This window comes from Xenopus laevis, chromosome 9_10L, assembly GCF_017654675.1.
Source record: "Xenopus laevis strain J_2021 chromosome 9_10L, Xenopus_laevis_v10.1, whole genome shotgun sequence".
Lineage (NCBI taxonomy): Eukaryota > Metazoa > Chordata > Amphibia > Anura > Pipidae > Xenopus > Xenopus laevis.
Genome location: NC_054387.1, coordinates 29,182,657 through 29,200,828, shown reverse-complemented (window position 1 = coordinate 29,200,828; position 18,172 = coordinate 29,182,657). Strand labels below are relative to the sequence as shown.

At 42.4% G+C, this 18,172-nt stretch overlaps 1 protein-coding gene across 1 annotated transcript; it reads left to right on the top strand.

Moving 5' to 3' along the window:
* Window positions 1-926: 926 nt before the first annotated feature.
* On the top strand, window positions 927-17,297 carry mrpl12.L (mitochondrial ribosomal protein L12 L homeolog). Its single transcript, NM_001095027.2, is given in 5 exon segments — window positions 927-1,142; window positions 3,011-3,191; window positions 8,130-8,207; window positions 8,290-8,427; window positions 16,840-17,297. Coding segments are annotated over 5 exon segments (573 nt in total). The 5' UTR covers window positions 927-1,083; the 3' UTR covers window positions 16,957-17,297.
* Window positions 17,298-18,172: the final 875 nt, after the last annotated feature.

Genomic DNA, 18,172 nt, shown 5'->3' with positions numbered 1-18,172 from the left:
AGCCAGCCAAATCCTTGCAACAGTTTTGATAAGGGAATATTGGGGAAGTGAACAGAGTAACTAAAGTAATAAACACCATAAGGCAAAATACGTTAAGGGGGATTTGCATGCGGCATTCATCTGCACTGATTGTTGGGGGGAGAAAGGGAATTACCATCCTGCCTCTTGGTCTGTTAGCCAAGTATAGAGCAGCTCCAGCATGAAGAAAAAAAAACACATACACACACACTCTCTCTCTGAATGCATTGTCGGATGAAGTCGCAGCGTTGATCCGACGCGACTGTGCAGAGGCTGCATGCTACATCCGACAGTCGCGTCGGATCAACGCTGTGACTTCATCCGACATTTCTCTCTTACCTTATTTCCGTCAATGCAGATCGCAACAAAAACGCCCGTGTAGTCCTACCCTTACAGACTTCACATACAGATTTCAATTCTCCACCTCTCCTTTACCACATCACTCATAGCCATTTACAAACTAGAGCATTGCATTTGAAAACACAAGGGTTGGGCCTGCAGGTGTTATCAACCAAAACTTAAGGGCCTGCTCTTTGATGTTAGCCCTTTTTTATTTTTTAATGAAATAAATCATTGCAGTAAATCTGCCTTTTGCATGACCAGATTGTTGTATTGCCTCAGCACCTCTCTTACACCCCCTCACTCCACTGCTTCCAAAGACTTGTAATGTTCAGTACTCAGACTCTGTTGAGATCCCAGAGCAAGTCCCCTTCCCCCGCCCTTTGTACGGACTGAGTGCAGCAGTGAAACAGATCTGTCTCCTTTACTTCTAACAATCAGCTCTCGGCTGGCAGGCTGCAAACAGCAGACTGCTCACTCTGCAATCCACTGATCATGTCTGCTGTCTGCAGCCTGCCAGCCGAGAGTTGATAGTTAGGAGAAGTCGATACTATGCACACTAACCAGCTATACAAATAAAGTTGTGCTTGTTGCGGCTGGCCGCGGGGTATGATGGGTAGGTCACAGGATTGGAGGACTACATGTGCTACAGCCGGCAATAGGAAACTGGAGTGACAGCCATTCCTGCGACTGACCTCCGAAATCAAAGCTGAGCGAATAATCAACATGTTCCCTGTAGCTCGTTGCTGCGTGAAATTTCAGGCCGTGGCCTCAACTGTGCGCCGGTAATGCACTAGTTATGTTGCTTTGTGGGATTGAGAGTTTTGGGCTGCCTGCGTTTATTCATTACTTATAAGATCAACTGTGTACCTGCCAATAATGCCACAGATGTTCAGGGTGCACTTCAGCCTTTTTTCATTCGCACCTCCTTGAGTGACTTTGGAGTTTTAACCCTTGCCTTTTCATTCACCTTGTATCTGATGGTCATCTTCTGACCTAGTACATTCAGGTTTTAAAGGGTTCACCAACTTTTCAATTGGTCTTCATTGTCTATTTTGTTTAGTTTTATAGTTATTTGTCTTTTTCTTCTGACGCTTTCAAATGGACGTAGCTGACCCCATCTAAAAAAATAAATACTCTGTAAGGCTACAAATGTATTGTTAATTTTTATTACTCATCTTTCTATTCAGGCCTCTCCTATTCATATTCCAGCCTCTTATTCACATCAGTTCATGGTTGCTAGGGTAATTTGGTCCCTAGCTACCAGATTGCTTAAAATGCAAATTAAAGAGCGGCGGAATAAAAAGCTAAATAACGCAAAAACCTTAAATAATAAAAAATGAAAACCAATTACAAATTGTCTCAGAATATCACTCACTACATCATACTAAAAGTTATATCAAAGGTAAACAAGCCCTTTAACTCAAGTGAAAAAAACATCACATCACTGGTGTGCCAAAGAATCACCTCCCAACATTTTAAAAGTAAAAGGACAAAAAATTTTTTCGCACATCAAAGTAAACTTTGTCATCTCAGCAGTATACGAATACACAGTGAGACAGACGACTTGGCTCCAGCTAGTACATATCACAAAAAGGCACTTAGAATACACAATAAATATGTGAACATTTGAAATGTGCAAAATATTGGCAGAAATTGCATATATACATAGCGCAGCAATTTTTTTGATCACGCCCCTTTCTGCGGCCACACCCCCTAATTGCCATGTTCATTTTACAAAATTTGGCAGGTTATGAAAGTTTGAAAATATTACTCCTTATCTAAACTGTTTTTTTGTGTCTCAAAATTGTTACAAAGTGTCTTATTTGCACCTGTTCTGGGCTCTCTGCTAAAAGCCAATTAAGTGAGAAACTCTGTTTCTTTTTCTGGCTGTTCAGTGCAGAGAAAATAGGGAATTTCCAGTACAAATGAGGGACTGTCCCTCTGAAAAAGGGACAGTTGGGAGGTACGAGAATACCTCCTAATACATTAGATTCCCTATACTGCTACATACGGTTTACCCAGGCCCTGTAACGCTGTTATCTCTCCTACCCATCTTCCTAGGAGGGCAGCGGCAAACTAAGGCTGCAGTTTATTCAAGAATAATTCAGGCATTAGAGAGAATCCTGGAAAATCAGTAAAATGGCTTGCCAGATGTCTCGGTTTTAAGACTAAATATGGTTGAACTCCCATATTAAGTTTTTAAGGGAGGGGACCATAAAAATGGTGTAAAATCTGCAAAAATTGAAAATCAGGGAAATGCATTATATATTGGTGGGACAAAAGATGGTGTGGAAAGGTAAAACTTAAAATCAGGGCATGTTAAAAGTTTTCACTGTAGAATGAAATGAATGTCCCCTTTATAAACTCTGATTTTGGTATAGTATTATGCTTGATTAGCCCTATTAAGTGATGCGTTTTGGAAACAAATTGCTTCCCCCTTACAGTTTCCCTTTAACAATGAGAGTAAAAGAGATAAGGAGTGTTAGCTGTGGCAATATAAACAGATGTAATATATTTTTAAACTATATTAATATGTGAAATCTGAGCCTCTAATATAACAATAAAACATTTTAAAGACAGTGTAAGAAACAGTGGTATTGTAAAAGTCATTTTGTGATAACAGTATTACTTTAATATTCTCTGTTCTCAGATTGGAGATATCCACGGTCAGGTTGTTAAGGACCACCAGCGAGTTGAGGAACCTCTCTCCCCTACCGTCCCCACCTCTTGACAATGCGCCAAAGGACTATCCACCCAAAATCCATCAACTGGTTGATCAAATTGCCAGCCTTACTCTGCTGGAGGTTTCTGAGCTGAATGAGTTACTTCGGGTAGGTACAGTGTAATAGGGATGCACCAAATCCCATATTTGGTTTGGGGTTCATCCCAGTTTGAGCTATTTTTATCAGGATTCAGATTTGGCCAAGTTCCTGGCTGAACTGAATCCAAACCCTATATTAAAAATTATCTGCATGCAGAAAATTATATAGATATAATGAAAGTGGTGAGAATAAATAAACTGGGAAAGAAGGGACAGAAAAAGGTCTGAGTTCTGCATACACCTCACTCTCACTAAATATGGGCTCAGTCATGCTCTGTGGTTTTAAAGGAGAAGTAAAGTCTAAAAATGCCATTTTATATACTGAATGTATTGCACCAGCCTAAAGATTTAGCTTCTGAATAGCAGCAATGATCCAGGACTTCAAACTTGTCACATATGGTCACCATCTTGCAAAGTGTCATTTACATGCTCAGTGGGCTTTGAGAAGCTTAGGGGACATCTCAAATTTTCAAGCAGAAAATTAGGTTTGCCTGTAATATAAACTGATGCGACAGGGCTGTTTTGTACATTCTGATGTTCGTTGCACTGGTTTCTGAGCTGACATTTAGTAATTATCTGTATTAATTACCAGGGCTGCCATTAGAAATCACGGGGGCCCGTACAATAAAATTTTCGGGCCCACCCCAGATCCCGCCCACACCACAGTCAAAAGACCACAGTTAAAAGACCACACAGACATAAAAACTGTAAAAAAAAAAAAAAAAAAAAAAAAAAACACACACGCGTTATAAAAAGCCATTGATGGCCAGGGCCCTCTTATAAGTTAAAAATAAAAACTGGGCCCCCCATAATAGTTTTTTTTATTGATGGTCAGCCCCCCCCCCTACAAGTTAAAACAAATAATTGGTGACCAGGGCACACCTATAAGTTAAAAAAAAAAAAAAGTTGACGCTAGGGCCCCCCATAAAAGTTTTTTTTTTTAAAAAAAAAAACATTGGCGCCCCCCCCCCCCCCCGTACAAGTTAAAAAGAAACATTCAGGCTCCAGAGAATGTTTTTTTAAAAAATACATTGGTGGCCAGGGGTTTAATAAAATAAAAAAAACACACATTGGTGTTCAGTGAATTCGTGGCTTCAGGACTTCAACTTCAGCTCCTTTCATGACTTCTGGTCTTTTTGGGGCTTCAAGTTCGGCTCCTTTCGTGACTTCGGATCTTTTTGCGGCTTTAGGACTTCAACTTCGGCTCATTTTGTGTCTTCAGGTATTTTCGGGACTTCTGCAGATGCGGCACGACTTTTGCGTAGTCAGGGGGGGCTATTTCGAAAAGTGCAGCACAGCTGGGCCCCCCTTTAGGCCAGGCCCGGTACAGTAGTACCCTTTGTTAATGCCTAATCAGCCTTGTATTGTGACATTTATATTCTATATGTACTGTATATTGTTAGTGGGTCCCTAAGATCAGTAAATAACACCAGCACAGGGCATTTGCGGTTAATCAGAAGAAGGGGAGCTACTGGGGCATATTTTTAGGCACAGATCTTCCCTGCTAAAGGACTGTGGTTGCCTTGGGCTGGCACAGAATCCCAAAACATAATGTACAACATTTATAGCTACTTCTTTAGTGAAGCGCTAGTTTTCCTTTAAGACTCATAGCTGCAGATGATACCTTTTAGAGCAGGGGTGTCCAACCCGCGGCCCGCGGGCCGCATGCGGCCCGGAATGGAGATCCGTGCGGCCCAGCATGAAGCAATCTGTTTGCCATGTTGCGCGTCAGAACAAAGGCACGCCTCCTCTCCCCACAGCTTTGCTGGACTGGCTGCAGCCTCGCTACTGTGCGTGCGGTGTGACATCACCGCCGGCGCTCTGCGTGTGACGTCAGCGCCGGCGCTCTGCGTATGACGTCACCGCCTGTGTTCTCCGCACCAGTCTCTCCAACGGCTGCTAGCTGCTGCTAGCTAGCAGCTACTGTTTGGCGCCAATTTCCTGGCTTTGCTGGGCCCTGCCCCCTCTTGTCTGGCAGCGTGATAAAGGCACACAGAGAGAGAGCAACTCCCAAAACTATGTGGCTCATCTCCTGCCTAATGAAAGGCTAGCTTCAGCCTGCAGCTTACTGGCAAGTCTGGCACTCTTGCACTCCACAGCAACCAATTATGATTACCTCAGCTCCCCTGGTTCAGCACAATACACCTGCACAGTATTTTTACAGGTACAGAATTTTTTACTCTTTTAGTCTGGCTTAGTGCTTTGCATTTGATATGATAAATTTGGAAGTAGGGATTTGTGTAATAACACCCCTGGGCCATATACCTATTCCATAATTTTCTGGAATTATTATTTTTACTAAATTCACTGTGTGTAGGTCTGTAGGATAAGGCATTAATTCACTATTAAATCTATTTGACAACCAATTTGTTCACTCAACTTATTTATTCAATCATGTTAATTAAAGAGCAGTGCAATAAATTAGAATTAATACAAAAATGAATTAAAAAGAAATTAATTCCCAAGCCCCCTGTGATTCCCAATAATCAATTGATTTGTTTTTTAAGATAATTAATTATGAGGTAAATGTACTTAATAGCTTATAAGTGCATTGCAATGAATAATCACTTCTTAATTAAATTCACAGTTCATAGTATCAAAAATAGAGAATAAATTTTGTAACTGAAAAATGAATTATATATAAATTGTTTATTCAACTTCAAAAGTAGCCCAAACATAGCACAATATGTGCAGTGAAATAAAAAAATTTTTATGAAAATACGCCAGTTACAAATTGGGCCTCTTTTAGTTACGCCCCTGGTGATGGTCAAGTCTGTACCTACCATTTTGCTTTGTTGGAAAATTAGCAAAACAGTGAAAATTTTAAAAAGGCATATTTTCACATACATTCATTTATTTTTAAGACTTTTTTTTACTGCAAATATTGAACTATTTTTGGGCTACCTTTTGAAGTGCCACTTGGCTAGTTTTGGGCTGGTTTTGAAAATTAGATCTGGCAACCCTGAGAAGGTTGCTCTATATTTGTCCCATATTCCAGTGTATAGCTCAATCTGGTTATCTAGCTGGTATTGTAGTTAATTTCTGTGTATTTCCTTTATTTTTATAAATCAAAAGTGTTGTGTATTTCATGTGCGGCCCCAGAAAATTTTTCTTCTTCAAATGTGGCCCAGGGAAGCCAAAAGTTTGGACACCCCTGTTTTAGAGGCTGTAAGAAATAATTTGCTGTTCAAGAAGGTGATTCACCTTAAAGGAAGAATGACCACAAAAAAATGAAAGTGTTTTACAGTAATTGTGATTTAATGTTGCCCTGCACTGGTAAAACTGGCATATTTGCTTCAAAACCACTACTAAAGATAATCTGCTGTATATAATGCTCTAGTGGTGCCAGTGATCACTGCTTCTCACTGGGTGTTTCTTTGTGTCAATGTATACAGATGCTATATGTATCTTAAATTCAGTGCCAGGCCTCACTGCCTCTTACTGTATGATGTGATGAGGTATCTTTACCCTGACATTTACTTTATAGATGCCCTGCATCCTGAAGTCCTTAGACTTTTTGTTTCTGGCCCCATCTAAGTCTAACATTTTCTTACCTACCACTACACCCATGCCCTTAGCGCAACACAGTGCTATGAAAGACAAAATACATGGAAACTCGCATGAATTCTTTTGGACCCCCCCCTAATTTGTGTCCCCTCGTCACCAACAGCAACGTCCCACTCAATGTAATTTGCACTCTACTAAATTTATAAAGGCCTGAAACCCACCAATCACCACAGGCAGCGTTAGGTAGAGCAGGGAGTGTCATCCAGGAAGTGTGAAGCGTAGCCAACACAAACCTAAAACACAAATTAACTGGGTTGGGTTCTTTGGGACTGGAGGGCATGAGGGGACTGGAAGATGAGGGTTTGGGCAAAACAATGTATCAATTGCTATCAAATTCAAGGCAGAATCTTTACGCCTATAAGAAGTCTTTGGAGTGTTGTAATTTATCTAGAGATATTGGAAAGACTACTGATAGGGCTTTATTTACTAAAATCTTGAGTCCTTGCAGTGTTAAATTTTACCTTATCTGCTGCCACCTAGTGGAAGAATACACAATATTACAAAAATATTAATTTACAGTCATATGAAAAAGTTTGGGAACCCCTTTCAGGCTGCATAATAATTTACTCCACTTTTAACAAAAGATACGTGGTATTACTTTCATTTCTCAGGAACACCCAGGATTTTTAGAGAAGCAGTATTCAGTTGTATGAAATTAAATCAAATGTAAAAAACTGTCTGTACAAAAATGTAGGTACTAGTTCAGGGACTGGGGCCCTTGTTAAAGTCGAGGGTCAGATGAATTCAACCCAATATCAACAAAGTCTTCAGGATAATGTTCAAGCATCAGTCGCAAAGTTGAATTTATGCAGGGGTTGGATATTCCAACAAGACAATGACCCTAAACACACAAAATCTACCAAGGCATTTATGCAGAGGGAGAAGTACAATATTCTGGTATGGCCGTCACAGTCCCCCGACTTGAATATCATCGAAAATCTATGGGATGATTTAAAGCAGGCTATCTTTGCTCTTCAGCCACCAAATTTAACTGGACTGGAGAGATTTTATATGGACAAAAAATACCGCCATCCAGAATCCAGACACTCATCAAAGGCTATAGGAGGCGTCTAGAGGTTGTTACATTTGCAAAAGGAGGCTCAACTAAGTATTGATGCAATATCTCTGTTGGGGTGCCCAAATGTATGCACTTGTCTAATTTTATTATGATGCATATTGTATATTTTCTGTTTCCATAAGGCTTGTTCTATATTAAAAGGAAGTTGCTACTTTGAAAGCTCAGCCAATGATAAACAAAGCTCCAAAGAATTTTGAGGGGTTCCCAAACTTTTTCATATGACTGTATATGTTATGCTTTGGGTTACAACATTTTAAAACTATTTCTGATTATATTAACATTCCCCTTACCTTTATTCTATAGAGAACCCTGAAGATTCAGGATGTTGGGATGATGCCAATGGGTTCAATGATGCCTGGAGCATCTGCAACACCTTCTCAGGTAGAGACATGTTAAAGATAAAATTTAAATTTTCCTCTGAAGTCATGTATAGTAGCTGAATCTTGTTTTACTGTTACCCCAGGATGCAGAAGAATCAGAAGCTCCAGCAAAGAAGGAGAAGACTAATTTCACTGTTAAACTGACAGAAGTGAATGCTACAGATAAAGTCAAACTAATCAAAGAAGTGAAGAACTGTATTCAAGGGCTGAACCTAGTGCAGGTAAAATAAATACATACACAGTATTCACTAATAAACATAAATGCTTTCAGAAGACACTTTTCACTTAGATTCACTTACTACATAGCAGAACTTTAGCTTTTAAAGTTGTGACAGCTTTATGGCTATAGAATTCGCTCTCCCTGAAGCGGTTGTACTGAAAGAGGCATAAGATTGCTTCACGAAAGGGTTGGGTACACTTTTAAGCAAGAGGGGGAAAATACAGGGTTACTGATATTATTGCTTAGTTTTTTGACCCTCTGAGGCAAAGTGAGAGTGGCCTCAGATATTTTCTTTCTCCTTCCCCTGAATCGACTAACAGGTGGGCTCAATTTGACTCCAGCAAGAATGCTTCTCTTCTTTTGCATAGGCGTTTTTGCATGGTAACAAAACACATTGTGTGTCATTGCATTGAAAGGGGTTGTTCACTTTCCAAACACCTTTTTAGTTGAGTTGTTTTCAGATTGTTCTCCAGTAATAAAGACTTATTTCAATTGCTTTTCATTTTTTATTTTTTACCGTTTTTCCAAAATCTAAGTTTAAAGTTTAAGGTTCCTGTACTGTTGTTTGTCTGGCAGCTCAGTAATTCAGGTGCAGTTTCTGAACAGTTTTGCAACAATTTCTCAGCAGCGTCTCAGGAGTATTAGCAATTATTGTATCAATTCCAACAGTTGCCTTTAATGAAACTCTGCTCAGCAGGGGACAAAGATAAGAAATGTATCAACTGAATGTATCCATTTAGAACAGTTTAGCAACCCCCCCCCAGAACTGCTTTAGAATGTGAAAAATTATACTTTACACTTCAATAATAAAAAAAGTCACACATATAAAATAGAAAGTAATTGGATAAAAGTCTTTATTTCTGGTGAAGAATCTGAAACCAATTGAACTGAAAAAAGTGTTGCAAGGTGAATAATCCCTTTAAGGGCTAGAGCCCTACCTCTGTAGTTAAATAATTTAATTAAAAAGGGTCTAACCGGGGGGCGTGGCTGGGATGCCGAACTAGGGAGACGTGCTGCGTGATAGCTCCGTGATCCTGACCCGATCCTGACTGCTACCTGCTTGACCCCACGATTGTTGGTGGATCTTAAGTGGATTTCCTGTGTGGGGTGATACCTGCCGAGCCTGGAAATGCGAAAAGCGGCCCAGAAACGCATTGACGGTTACACGAAACCGGCCACTTCGCCACGAGGGCCTAATCAAAATGGCGGCGCTTCCCCAAGGACGGAGCCTGCGGGTCCGACTCTGCCCCTGCCTTCCGATGCAGACCTGATGCCGCATTCTACTCAGCTCCTGCTGCAGGCAATAGCGGAATCTAAAGCTACCCTTACCACCACGCTGGCAACCACTAGCGCTACGCTCACCTCCAAAATAGAGGAAGTGCGCATCGATCTCTCCCTCCTGCGGCAGGATTTGCAGTCTGTCCGAGATCGCACTACCGAGGTGGAGCGCAGGGTGGGTGACCTGGAGGATGAGGTGAGACCCCTTCCGCAGTGTTTGCAGCAATTGCAACGGGAATCTGCTGATTTGGCTTCCAGGATAGACGATCTAGAGAATCGTAACCGCAGATCCAACCTTAGAATAGTGGGCCTACCGGAAGGCTGTGAAGGGGCAACTGTGGACTTTGTGGAGGGATGGCTCAAGGAGACTCTGGGAGCTGATGCTTTCTCTCAGCATTTTGTGGTGGAAAGGGCCCACCGCATACCCGCCAGGAAGCCACCTCCTGGTGCACCGCCAAGAACACTGATTTTGAAGCTCCTTAACTACAGGGATAGGGATGCGGCGCTCAGAGTGGCCAGGGAAAAAGGTGAAATTCTCTATCAAAATGCGAGAGTATCCTTGTACCCGGACTACTCGCTTGCGATCCAGAAGAAGAGAGGTACTTTTGTGGAAGCACGCCGCAGACTACGTGATAAAGGGATCAAGTATGCTATGCTCTATCCAGCTAAGATGAGGATTCTGGATGGGGAAAAGGCTCTTTTTTTTGACAACCCGAAAGAGATTATCCAATGGCTTGAACGCCGGCCTCCCCCTTCCTGCTGATCCAGCACCTAACTCAGTTGGGTCATCCACTCAGGTCGTATTGTTTTGTGTTCCTCTGCTAATGCCCAGTTTTCCTGCCAGTTTTCACCCCCCCTGACTCTGGCTATGGAAGCCGTTTGAACGTTGGGGCCTCTTCCTCAGGACGGGCCATATTATCCGGATTTACCCTTTGTTCTGTGACTTCTTTTGCAATGGCTGGGGGTGGGCTGCTTTTCTTTTTTCTTTTTTCTTTGTTAAGTATCATTGGATTATGGCTATCATACTGGGGTGTATATGGGTAGCTACAATAGCTCGAGACTCGCAGAAAGGGGCTCCTCGCGCAGTGACTTTATTGCTACAGAGACTTATTTCTCTAAGTGTTGGCCGCTGGCCAAGAATCTCCAAGGGAAGTTTAAGAGTTATGGGACGAATGTATCCCCGAGTTCAGGGTGGATACCGGGAGGGAGGAAATTTCCGCTTTGGAAATGGGTTGTGTGTTTTTGCAATGTCTTTTCTGCTATTCTGTTTTGCTACTACACTGAGGATTCATATGTATGCATGTGGCTGCAGGGGGGGAATCTATTTGTCAGGTCTCTGCCCCCCGGTTACCCGACTAGTCTACCAAACTTGAGATTACCCATGGCAAACCAACAACGGAAGATACAAGTTGTATCATGGAACACTCGGGGGCTCAATGACCGCGTTAAACGGTCAATAGTTTTGAATTATCTAAAGAAATCCGGTGCGGACATCTGCCTGCTCCAGGAAACGCATCTAACGGGACAGAGAGTGTTAGCATTAAGGAGGGCCTGGGTGGGCAGTCTCTACCATGCAGAGTACTCTTCCCACTCGAGGGGTGTAGCGATTCTCACCAGAAAAGGAATGGGCCTTGGGGTGGCGGACTTGCACACAGACCTAAAGGGTCGGTACATAGCAGTTAAGTGTCAACTATTTAGCTACTGTTTTATCATTGTTAATGTGTATATCCCTCCTCCTTTCTCCGTGACACTTTTGGATGAAATCCTGACTCGCATAGCCGATATGGGGTCGCATCCGACTATGTGGTTAGGGGATTTTAATGCAGTCCTGGACCCTTCTATTGACAGGCTTAGGCCCTTGCCTCATGACACCTCGATTTTCCCCAATTGGATAGGGGGAGCTGGATTAATAGATGTCTGGAGATCTAAGCATCCCACTGCTAGGCAGTATTCCTGTTTTACCATAGCAACGTCGGCCTTATCCCGTATAGACTTGGCCCTAGTGAACAAGGAGGCTCTTCGCCTCACGCTTTCGGCTGAATACCTACACCGGGTTTGCTCAGACCATGCGCCCCTTCAATTAACTCTTGCATTTCCAGGGCCTGGGCAGGCGCGCAGCTGGAGGTTGGCCCCTAAGTGGGTACATAACCAGTCCATTCAGGACAGTTTCCAGCCTTTGCTCACAGAGTTTTGGGATACCAACACGGGTACAGCTAAGGACACAGTGGTCTGGGATACTTGTAAGGCATGGACTAGGGGAACTTATGTCTCCCTTATTAAAAGGGAACGCAGTATGCTAGAGGTGGGACTTGACGGGGCCAAATCTGATCTCCAAACAGCTGAGGGGAACCTGAGTCGGGAAGATAGTTTGTCACATAGACAGGCTATGGCGCTCGCACAAAGACACATTGACCTCCTGCTCACTGATAAATTTTCTCAATTCGAAATTAACAGGCGAGCAGCTTGGTATGACAGGGGGGACAAGAGTGGGAAGTTATTAGCTATGTTAGTCAAGGAGCCACAAGAAGTGACTGCCGTCCCTAGGCTGGTTCTGCCCTTGGGGGAAGAAATACAGGACCCGCAGGCCATAGCTAATGCTTTTGGGGAGTACTATAAGGAATTATATGGCTCTAGAATGGATTCTAGCTTAGACATGTCGGAGTACCTAGCTCCCATTTCATTCCCTAAATTGACTTTGGAACAAGTGATAGCCCTCGATGCCCCCATAGCTGAGGAAGAAATTGCTGACGCGATAGCTAGTTTCCCCAACAACAAGTCCCCTGGCCCTGATGGAATACCAATTGAGTGGTATAAGGCAAACACAAAATCTCTTGCTCCAATTCTTGCCTCTCTCTGGAACACCACCTCAGAGACGGGTGTCATTCCACACTCTTGTAGCCAGGCGGTGATAACGGTGTTATTAAAGCAAGGCAGACCTGATCAGTGCTGTGACTCCTACCGCCCCATCTCATTGCTTAATGCAGACGTTAAGATCTTCACCAAAGTCCTTGCTTCCCGACTTAAAGTGGTTATTGAAAATCTTATTCACCCAGACCAAACTGGCTTTATGCCAGGGAGAGCTACTGATGTTAATATTAGACGCTTATATTCAAATATGCAAACCCCTCATGATAATATGGGTTCCAGAGTCGTGGTCTCCCTGGATACGGCCAAAGCATTTGACACGGTGGAGTGGGCTTACCTTTGGGAGGTGCTGGCCCGCTTTGGTTTCGGTGATGGATTTATTGGGTGGGTGAAGGCGGTTTTATAAGGCACCAGTGGGCCAAGTCAGAGTTAACTCGTATCTCTCACAGATCTTCGAGCTCCATAGAGGTACGAGGCAGGGATGCCCTCTGTCTCCTTTTTTGTTTGCGCTAGCTATAGAGCCCTTGGCTATCCAGATCCGTAATAATAGGGAGATTGTAGGCTTGCAAAGGGGCCAGTTAGAGGAAAAGACATCCCTGTATGCCGATGACATGTTGGTGTATTTGGCTGATCCTGGGGCTTCCTTGTCCACCCTGCTTCAAGTGGTAAACAGATATGGGACTTACTCGGGGCTCAGAGTAAATTGGGGTAAATCCACTATATTCCCTATTGATGAAATTGCCGCTCAGGACCAAGTTCCATCTCAATTGAAATGGACCACCTCCTTTAAATACTTGGGTGTAATCATTTCCAGAGACCCTGCTAACTATATACGAGATAATCTCGAACCGGTTCTCCAGGAATATCGCAAGAAAACTACCTCCTGGGTCAATTTGCCTCTCTCTTTAGTGGGGAGAGTTAACATTGTCAAAATGATTTTCTTGCCGAAATTCCTCTATAAATTACATAATGCTCCGATTTATTTACCCCAAAGGTGGTTCAAACAAATAGATAAAGTTACCAGCTCTTTTATTTGGGCGGATAAGGCTCCCCGCATTAGCTTAGCAGCTCTTCAATCCCCAACGTCGAAGGGAGGTTTGGCACTGCCTAATTTTTTGCTGTATTATCATGCCTCTCAACTGGCATATGCCCGTTGGTGGCTAGTGCCGGACCTGAATAACCCAGCCCTGATGGTTGAGGCGGCGAGTGCCTCTTCGTTGGAGGCACTGGCCAATCACTTATATAGGGGTCCGCACTCTGTCTTCCCGTTCACCGCCTCCATGACTCCAGTCGTGAAGATCTATGCTATGTATATGAAGAAGTTATACCCACGCCCAGACACATGGTCTCCGGGCACCCCCCTCTGGGAGAATCCAAACCTTCCGCACTTTAAACAGCTCACTGATGCAGGACTTTGGGCCTCCTTGGGTGTTAAGTATCTGGCACAAATTGTTGAGGATGGGCAGCTTAAATCTTTCCCGGTCCTCAAAGAGGAGCACCAACTACCAGCTAGAATGATTTTCCGATATATACAATTGAGTCATGCGTTTCAAACGCAGTTTCGGGTTAGACCCCTCAATATAACACAGTGCTCCCTCGAACGATATCTGAGGAGACCTGATCTGCAGAAAGTGGTTTCCTGGATATATACTATTCTATTAAAACCCTTGGATTCCCACTTAGAGAGGATGCGCCTAAAATGGCAGGCTGACATTCCAGGATTGCATGAGGAGGCGTGGAATGAGGCCTTGGAGCAAATTCCGATACTCAATATTTCAAATAGGGACAGGCTCATTCAGATTAAATTCTTTCATAGGACATATCTGACGCCTCATAGACTAGCTAGGATATATCCGGGTACCCCTGACACCTGCTATAAGTGTGGGACTGAAGCAGGAACTTTGTATCATGTCTTTTGGGAGTGCACTCACATGCAGAGGTATTGGGGGAAGGTCTTGGGTTTTATTCAGAACTCTTTTGCGCTTCCTAATATTCTTTCACCGGAACTTTGTCTCATGGGACTTACTGAGCCTCTCACTCTTCCCCCGTTCCGTAGGCAGTTTTATCTGCAAATGTTATATTTTGCTAAAAAAGCTATTTTACTCACGTGGAAAGACACCAATCCCCCCACTTTGGCCAGGTGGAAATCTTTGATTAATGATGTCTTGCCACTGCAAAAAGCGGTATATCTAGCTAGAGGTTGCCCTGGTAAGTTTCAGGCAATCTGGGGCGAATGGATTGACTTGCCGGATACAGTAGTTCCCTGATTGTGAATGTGGGTGATACCTGGTGCTCCCCTTATGCAGCTATGTGATATTTGTAGTTCCTTACTTGTGTATTATTATGCATTCACTGATTCAATGTGATTGTACTGCTGTGAGACATTGCAAATGTTTGTCTTGTTAAATTTAAAATTTCTAAATAAAAACTTTAAAAAAAAAAAAGGGTCTAACCTTGCCTCAGTCAACATTTTGTTTTCTCTTTGAGTCAAATATCATAAAGATAGCAGGTTGGGGCCCAGTAGGTATTTGAGACCGTTGTCTTGCCCTCCAGTAGCTACTCAATACTGATAATGAATCTCTTTTGTTTTCTAAGCTTTCAAGATGCTCAAGCACTTTTGCTTTATCATTTGCTCACTACAGCCCCTATTGTGCTATCTTACTGCATATTGGTTGTTTCACTTGTGACCGTACAGACCTAAAACACCTTTGCTAAAAAACATGTGTTGAAATTACATTCCGCCTATTGTTCTAATGTAAAAATATATATATATATATATTTTATTTTTTTTTGCTATTATAAAGCATTAATTTATAAGTATTTATAAACAGGCAATTTGTTCAGAGCTTACTTTCTATGAACAAAAAACAAACAGGCTACTCAGTGGACTGGTAATTGGCTTTATCAGCTCCTTTGAAGTTCTTTGGGATCAAGAAGTTACAGGAATAAAGTGAAAATGGGCTCATATTCTTGTTGCCAGAAATATCAGAAGCCATAGATATTTCCTAATTAAAACGATAGGTAAAAAGTATGTTCAGCACATCATTCATTGAGCTTATGAGGAAAAGGGTATATACTGTCCCTATAATGCCCTGTCACTTTTACTTATGACTGTGTTGAGGGTTTCTGCTTTGACCCTTTTGAATGTATTTTTGGGAGCGATAATCAGATTCTCCAATTTTACTATACCTAAGCCTAAGTGTAGAAAGCACAGAGGAAATCCTGAAAAGATGGTGCAACTATGTAAGAAAGTTCCCAGGACCTATGCAACTTGCTGAGTTGCTGATTTATTGCACTGAGAGTGTCCTAACATAACGACACACCCTCGGTGTATTTGCAAGGAAACATTGCGCGACTTCAGAAAGCCAAGAGACTTGTATGTTTTCCCACCAGCAATTTATTTATTGCCAGTAGAAAATTTTCAAAGATTTGTTGCCCGTGCTAGAAGAGATTAATTGCGGGGCAACTAATCTCCTTGTATGCCAGGGCCCTGAAGTGAAGAGGGTCCTAACTATACTGTCTAACTCAGTGATCCCCAACCAGTAGCTCGTGAGCAACATGTTGCTCCCCATCCCCTTGGATGTTGCTCTCAGTGGCCTCAAAGCAAGTGCTTATTTTTGAATTCCAGGCTTGGAGGCAAGTTTTGGTTACAGAGGCTCCTGTAGGCTGCCAGTCCACATAGGAGCTACTAAAAGATAATCACAACCCTTACTTGGCACTAACCAGGAACATTTGTCATGCTTGTGTTGCTCCCCAACTCTTTTTACATCTGAATGTTGCTCACGGGTGGAAAAAGGTTGGGGATCCCTGGTCTAACTGATGGTTAACCCTGTGAAAGGCAAGAAAAAAAACCTTCTCCTCATATTTAAGTGTCCCAAAGTAGCACAGCAGCTTTCTTGATTCAGTAGCACCCACTTGATGCTGATGTGTAGATTATGTAAATGTCAGTGCAAAAACACAAAGGAGTAGTGGGTTCACTGGCTTTTCCCCAGGCAGAGAAGCAGAGGCACAGCCCCATGTGCACTTTGGCTGTGGACACACGTGCACTTAGGCTGTGGACACACAGGCTGTTTTTAACGGCTGTTTTCAGCCTGAGTAAGTCACACACAGGCTGAGATCCGCCCAATTATGCAGGCTGAAAACAGCCACTGACAACAGCCTGTGTGTCCATAGCCTTAGGTGTTGTTTAAATGAACTTGCAGGACTATTGGCAAAACATTGTTTGTTATTGTAAATGTGTTGTTCTAATTGCATGTTTTTCTTTTTATAGGCCAAGAAGCTGGTAGAGGCTCTCCCTCAGGAGATTAAAGCGAATGTTTCCAAAGATGAAGCAGAAAAGATAAAAACTGCACTGGAGGCAGCAGGAGGGAAGGTTGTGCTTGAGTAAATCATTTTGACTCTTAAAGACTTTAACAAAGAGGTCACTGGTATTCTACACAAGGTCCCTCCACCCCAGCACCTGGCAGCAAAACTTGTACAAGGTCACAAAATAAGAAAACTTGTTTATACCTCACTTGCAGTTATGGGAGTGGAGAGAACTTTGATATATATTCAACCGTATCCCTGTATGAAGAGTTCCCCCTGAGCTACTTTAATGTTGGGCATCATTGATTTTCTTTTCTCCTCCCCTTAGAGTTCTTTGACCTTTAAAGCACTTCAATTTGTTTACCATCTACCGCTTAACAGTGCATTATCTAATCTTGTTTTATACATTAAACTCTCACCCTAATCTTGCCTTTTCTTATCCTTCCATACCCCGTTCCACTAATTTCTTCTATAAAACTCTGGCAGGCATTTCATGCAGCCAAGTCAATATCTGCCACAGCTGTTAATTATTTTCTGGTAATGACAACCACCGCTTCACTTTGAATTTAAAGCCATGCCAGATGAGAATATTTATTGTAACATTTTAACTCCTGCAAGAAAGGCTTCATGCCTGGCTGTTCTGTGGTTGCAGCAAGCATATAACAGATGGCACTGGCTGCAGGTACAGTTCCCCAGTGCTTAATCCTGGAAAAATGGTGAGCAACCAATCTCCATTTCTGGGTAAAGTCTGCACAGACTATTCTTAACTGTATTGTAGCAAGTTGGCCCACTACAGTTGTATTGTGGTATGAACCTACCCTGGACATCAGCTGTTATATTCCAGATGCTCTCTTGCCAAAATACTTAGCATTTTTAGAAAGATAATACTAGGTTTTTGGCTCAACTGAAAGTCAGCAACCCTAGGATTAACTGAATACAGTTAACACCTTCAAAGAGTTGTTAAAGGAACAGTAAAACCAAAAAATGGAAGTGGTTTGAAATAATAAAAATATAATGTACTGTTGTGCTGCACTGTTACAACTGGTGTATTTACTTCAGAAGCTCTACTATAGTTTAACTAAACAAGCTGCAATTCAAAGCTGAAAAAGGAGAAAAGGCACAGGATACACAGCAGATAACAGATAAGCTTTGTAGTATACAATGGGATTCTTCAGAATCGACTGGTTATCCTGTGCTTGAATGGCTGCCCCCTTGGCTACACAGCAGCTTATTTATAAACTATAGTTTTATTTCTATAGCATACATACTAGTTTTACAAGTGGAGGGCAACAGTATTG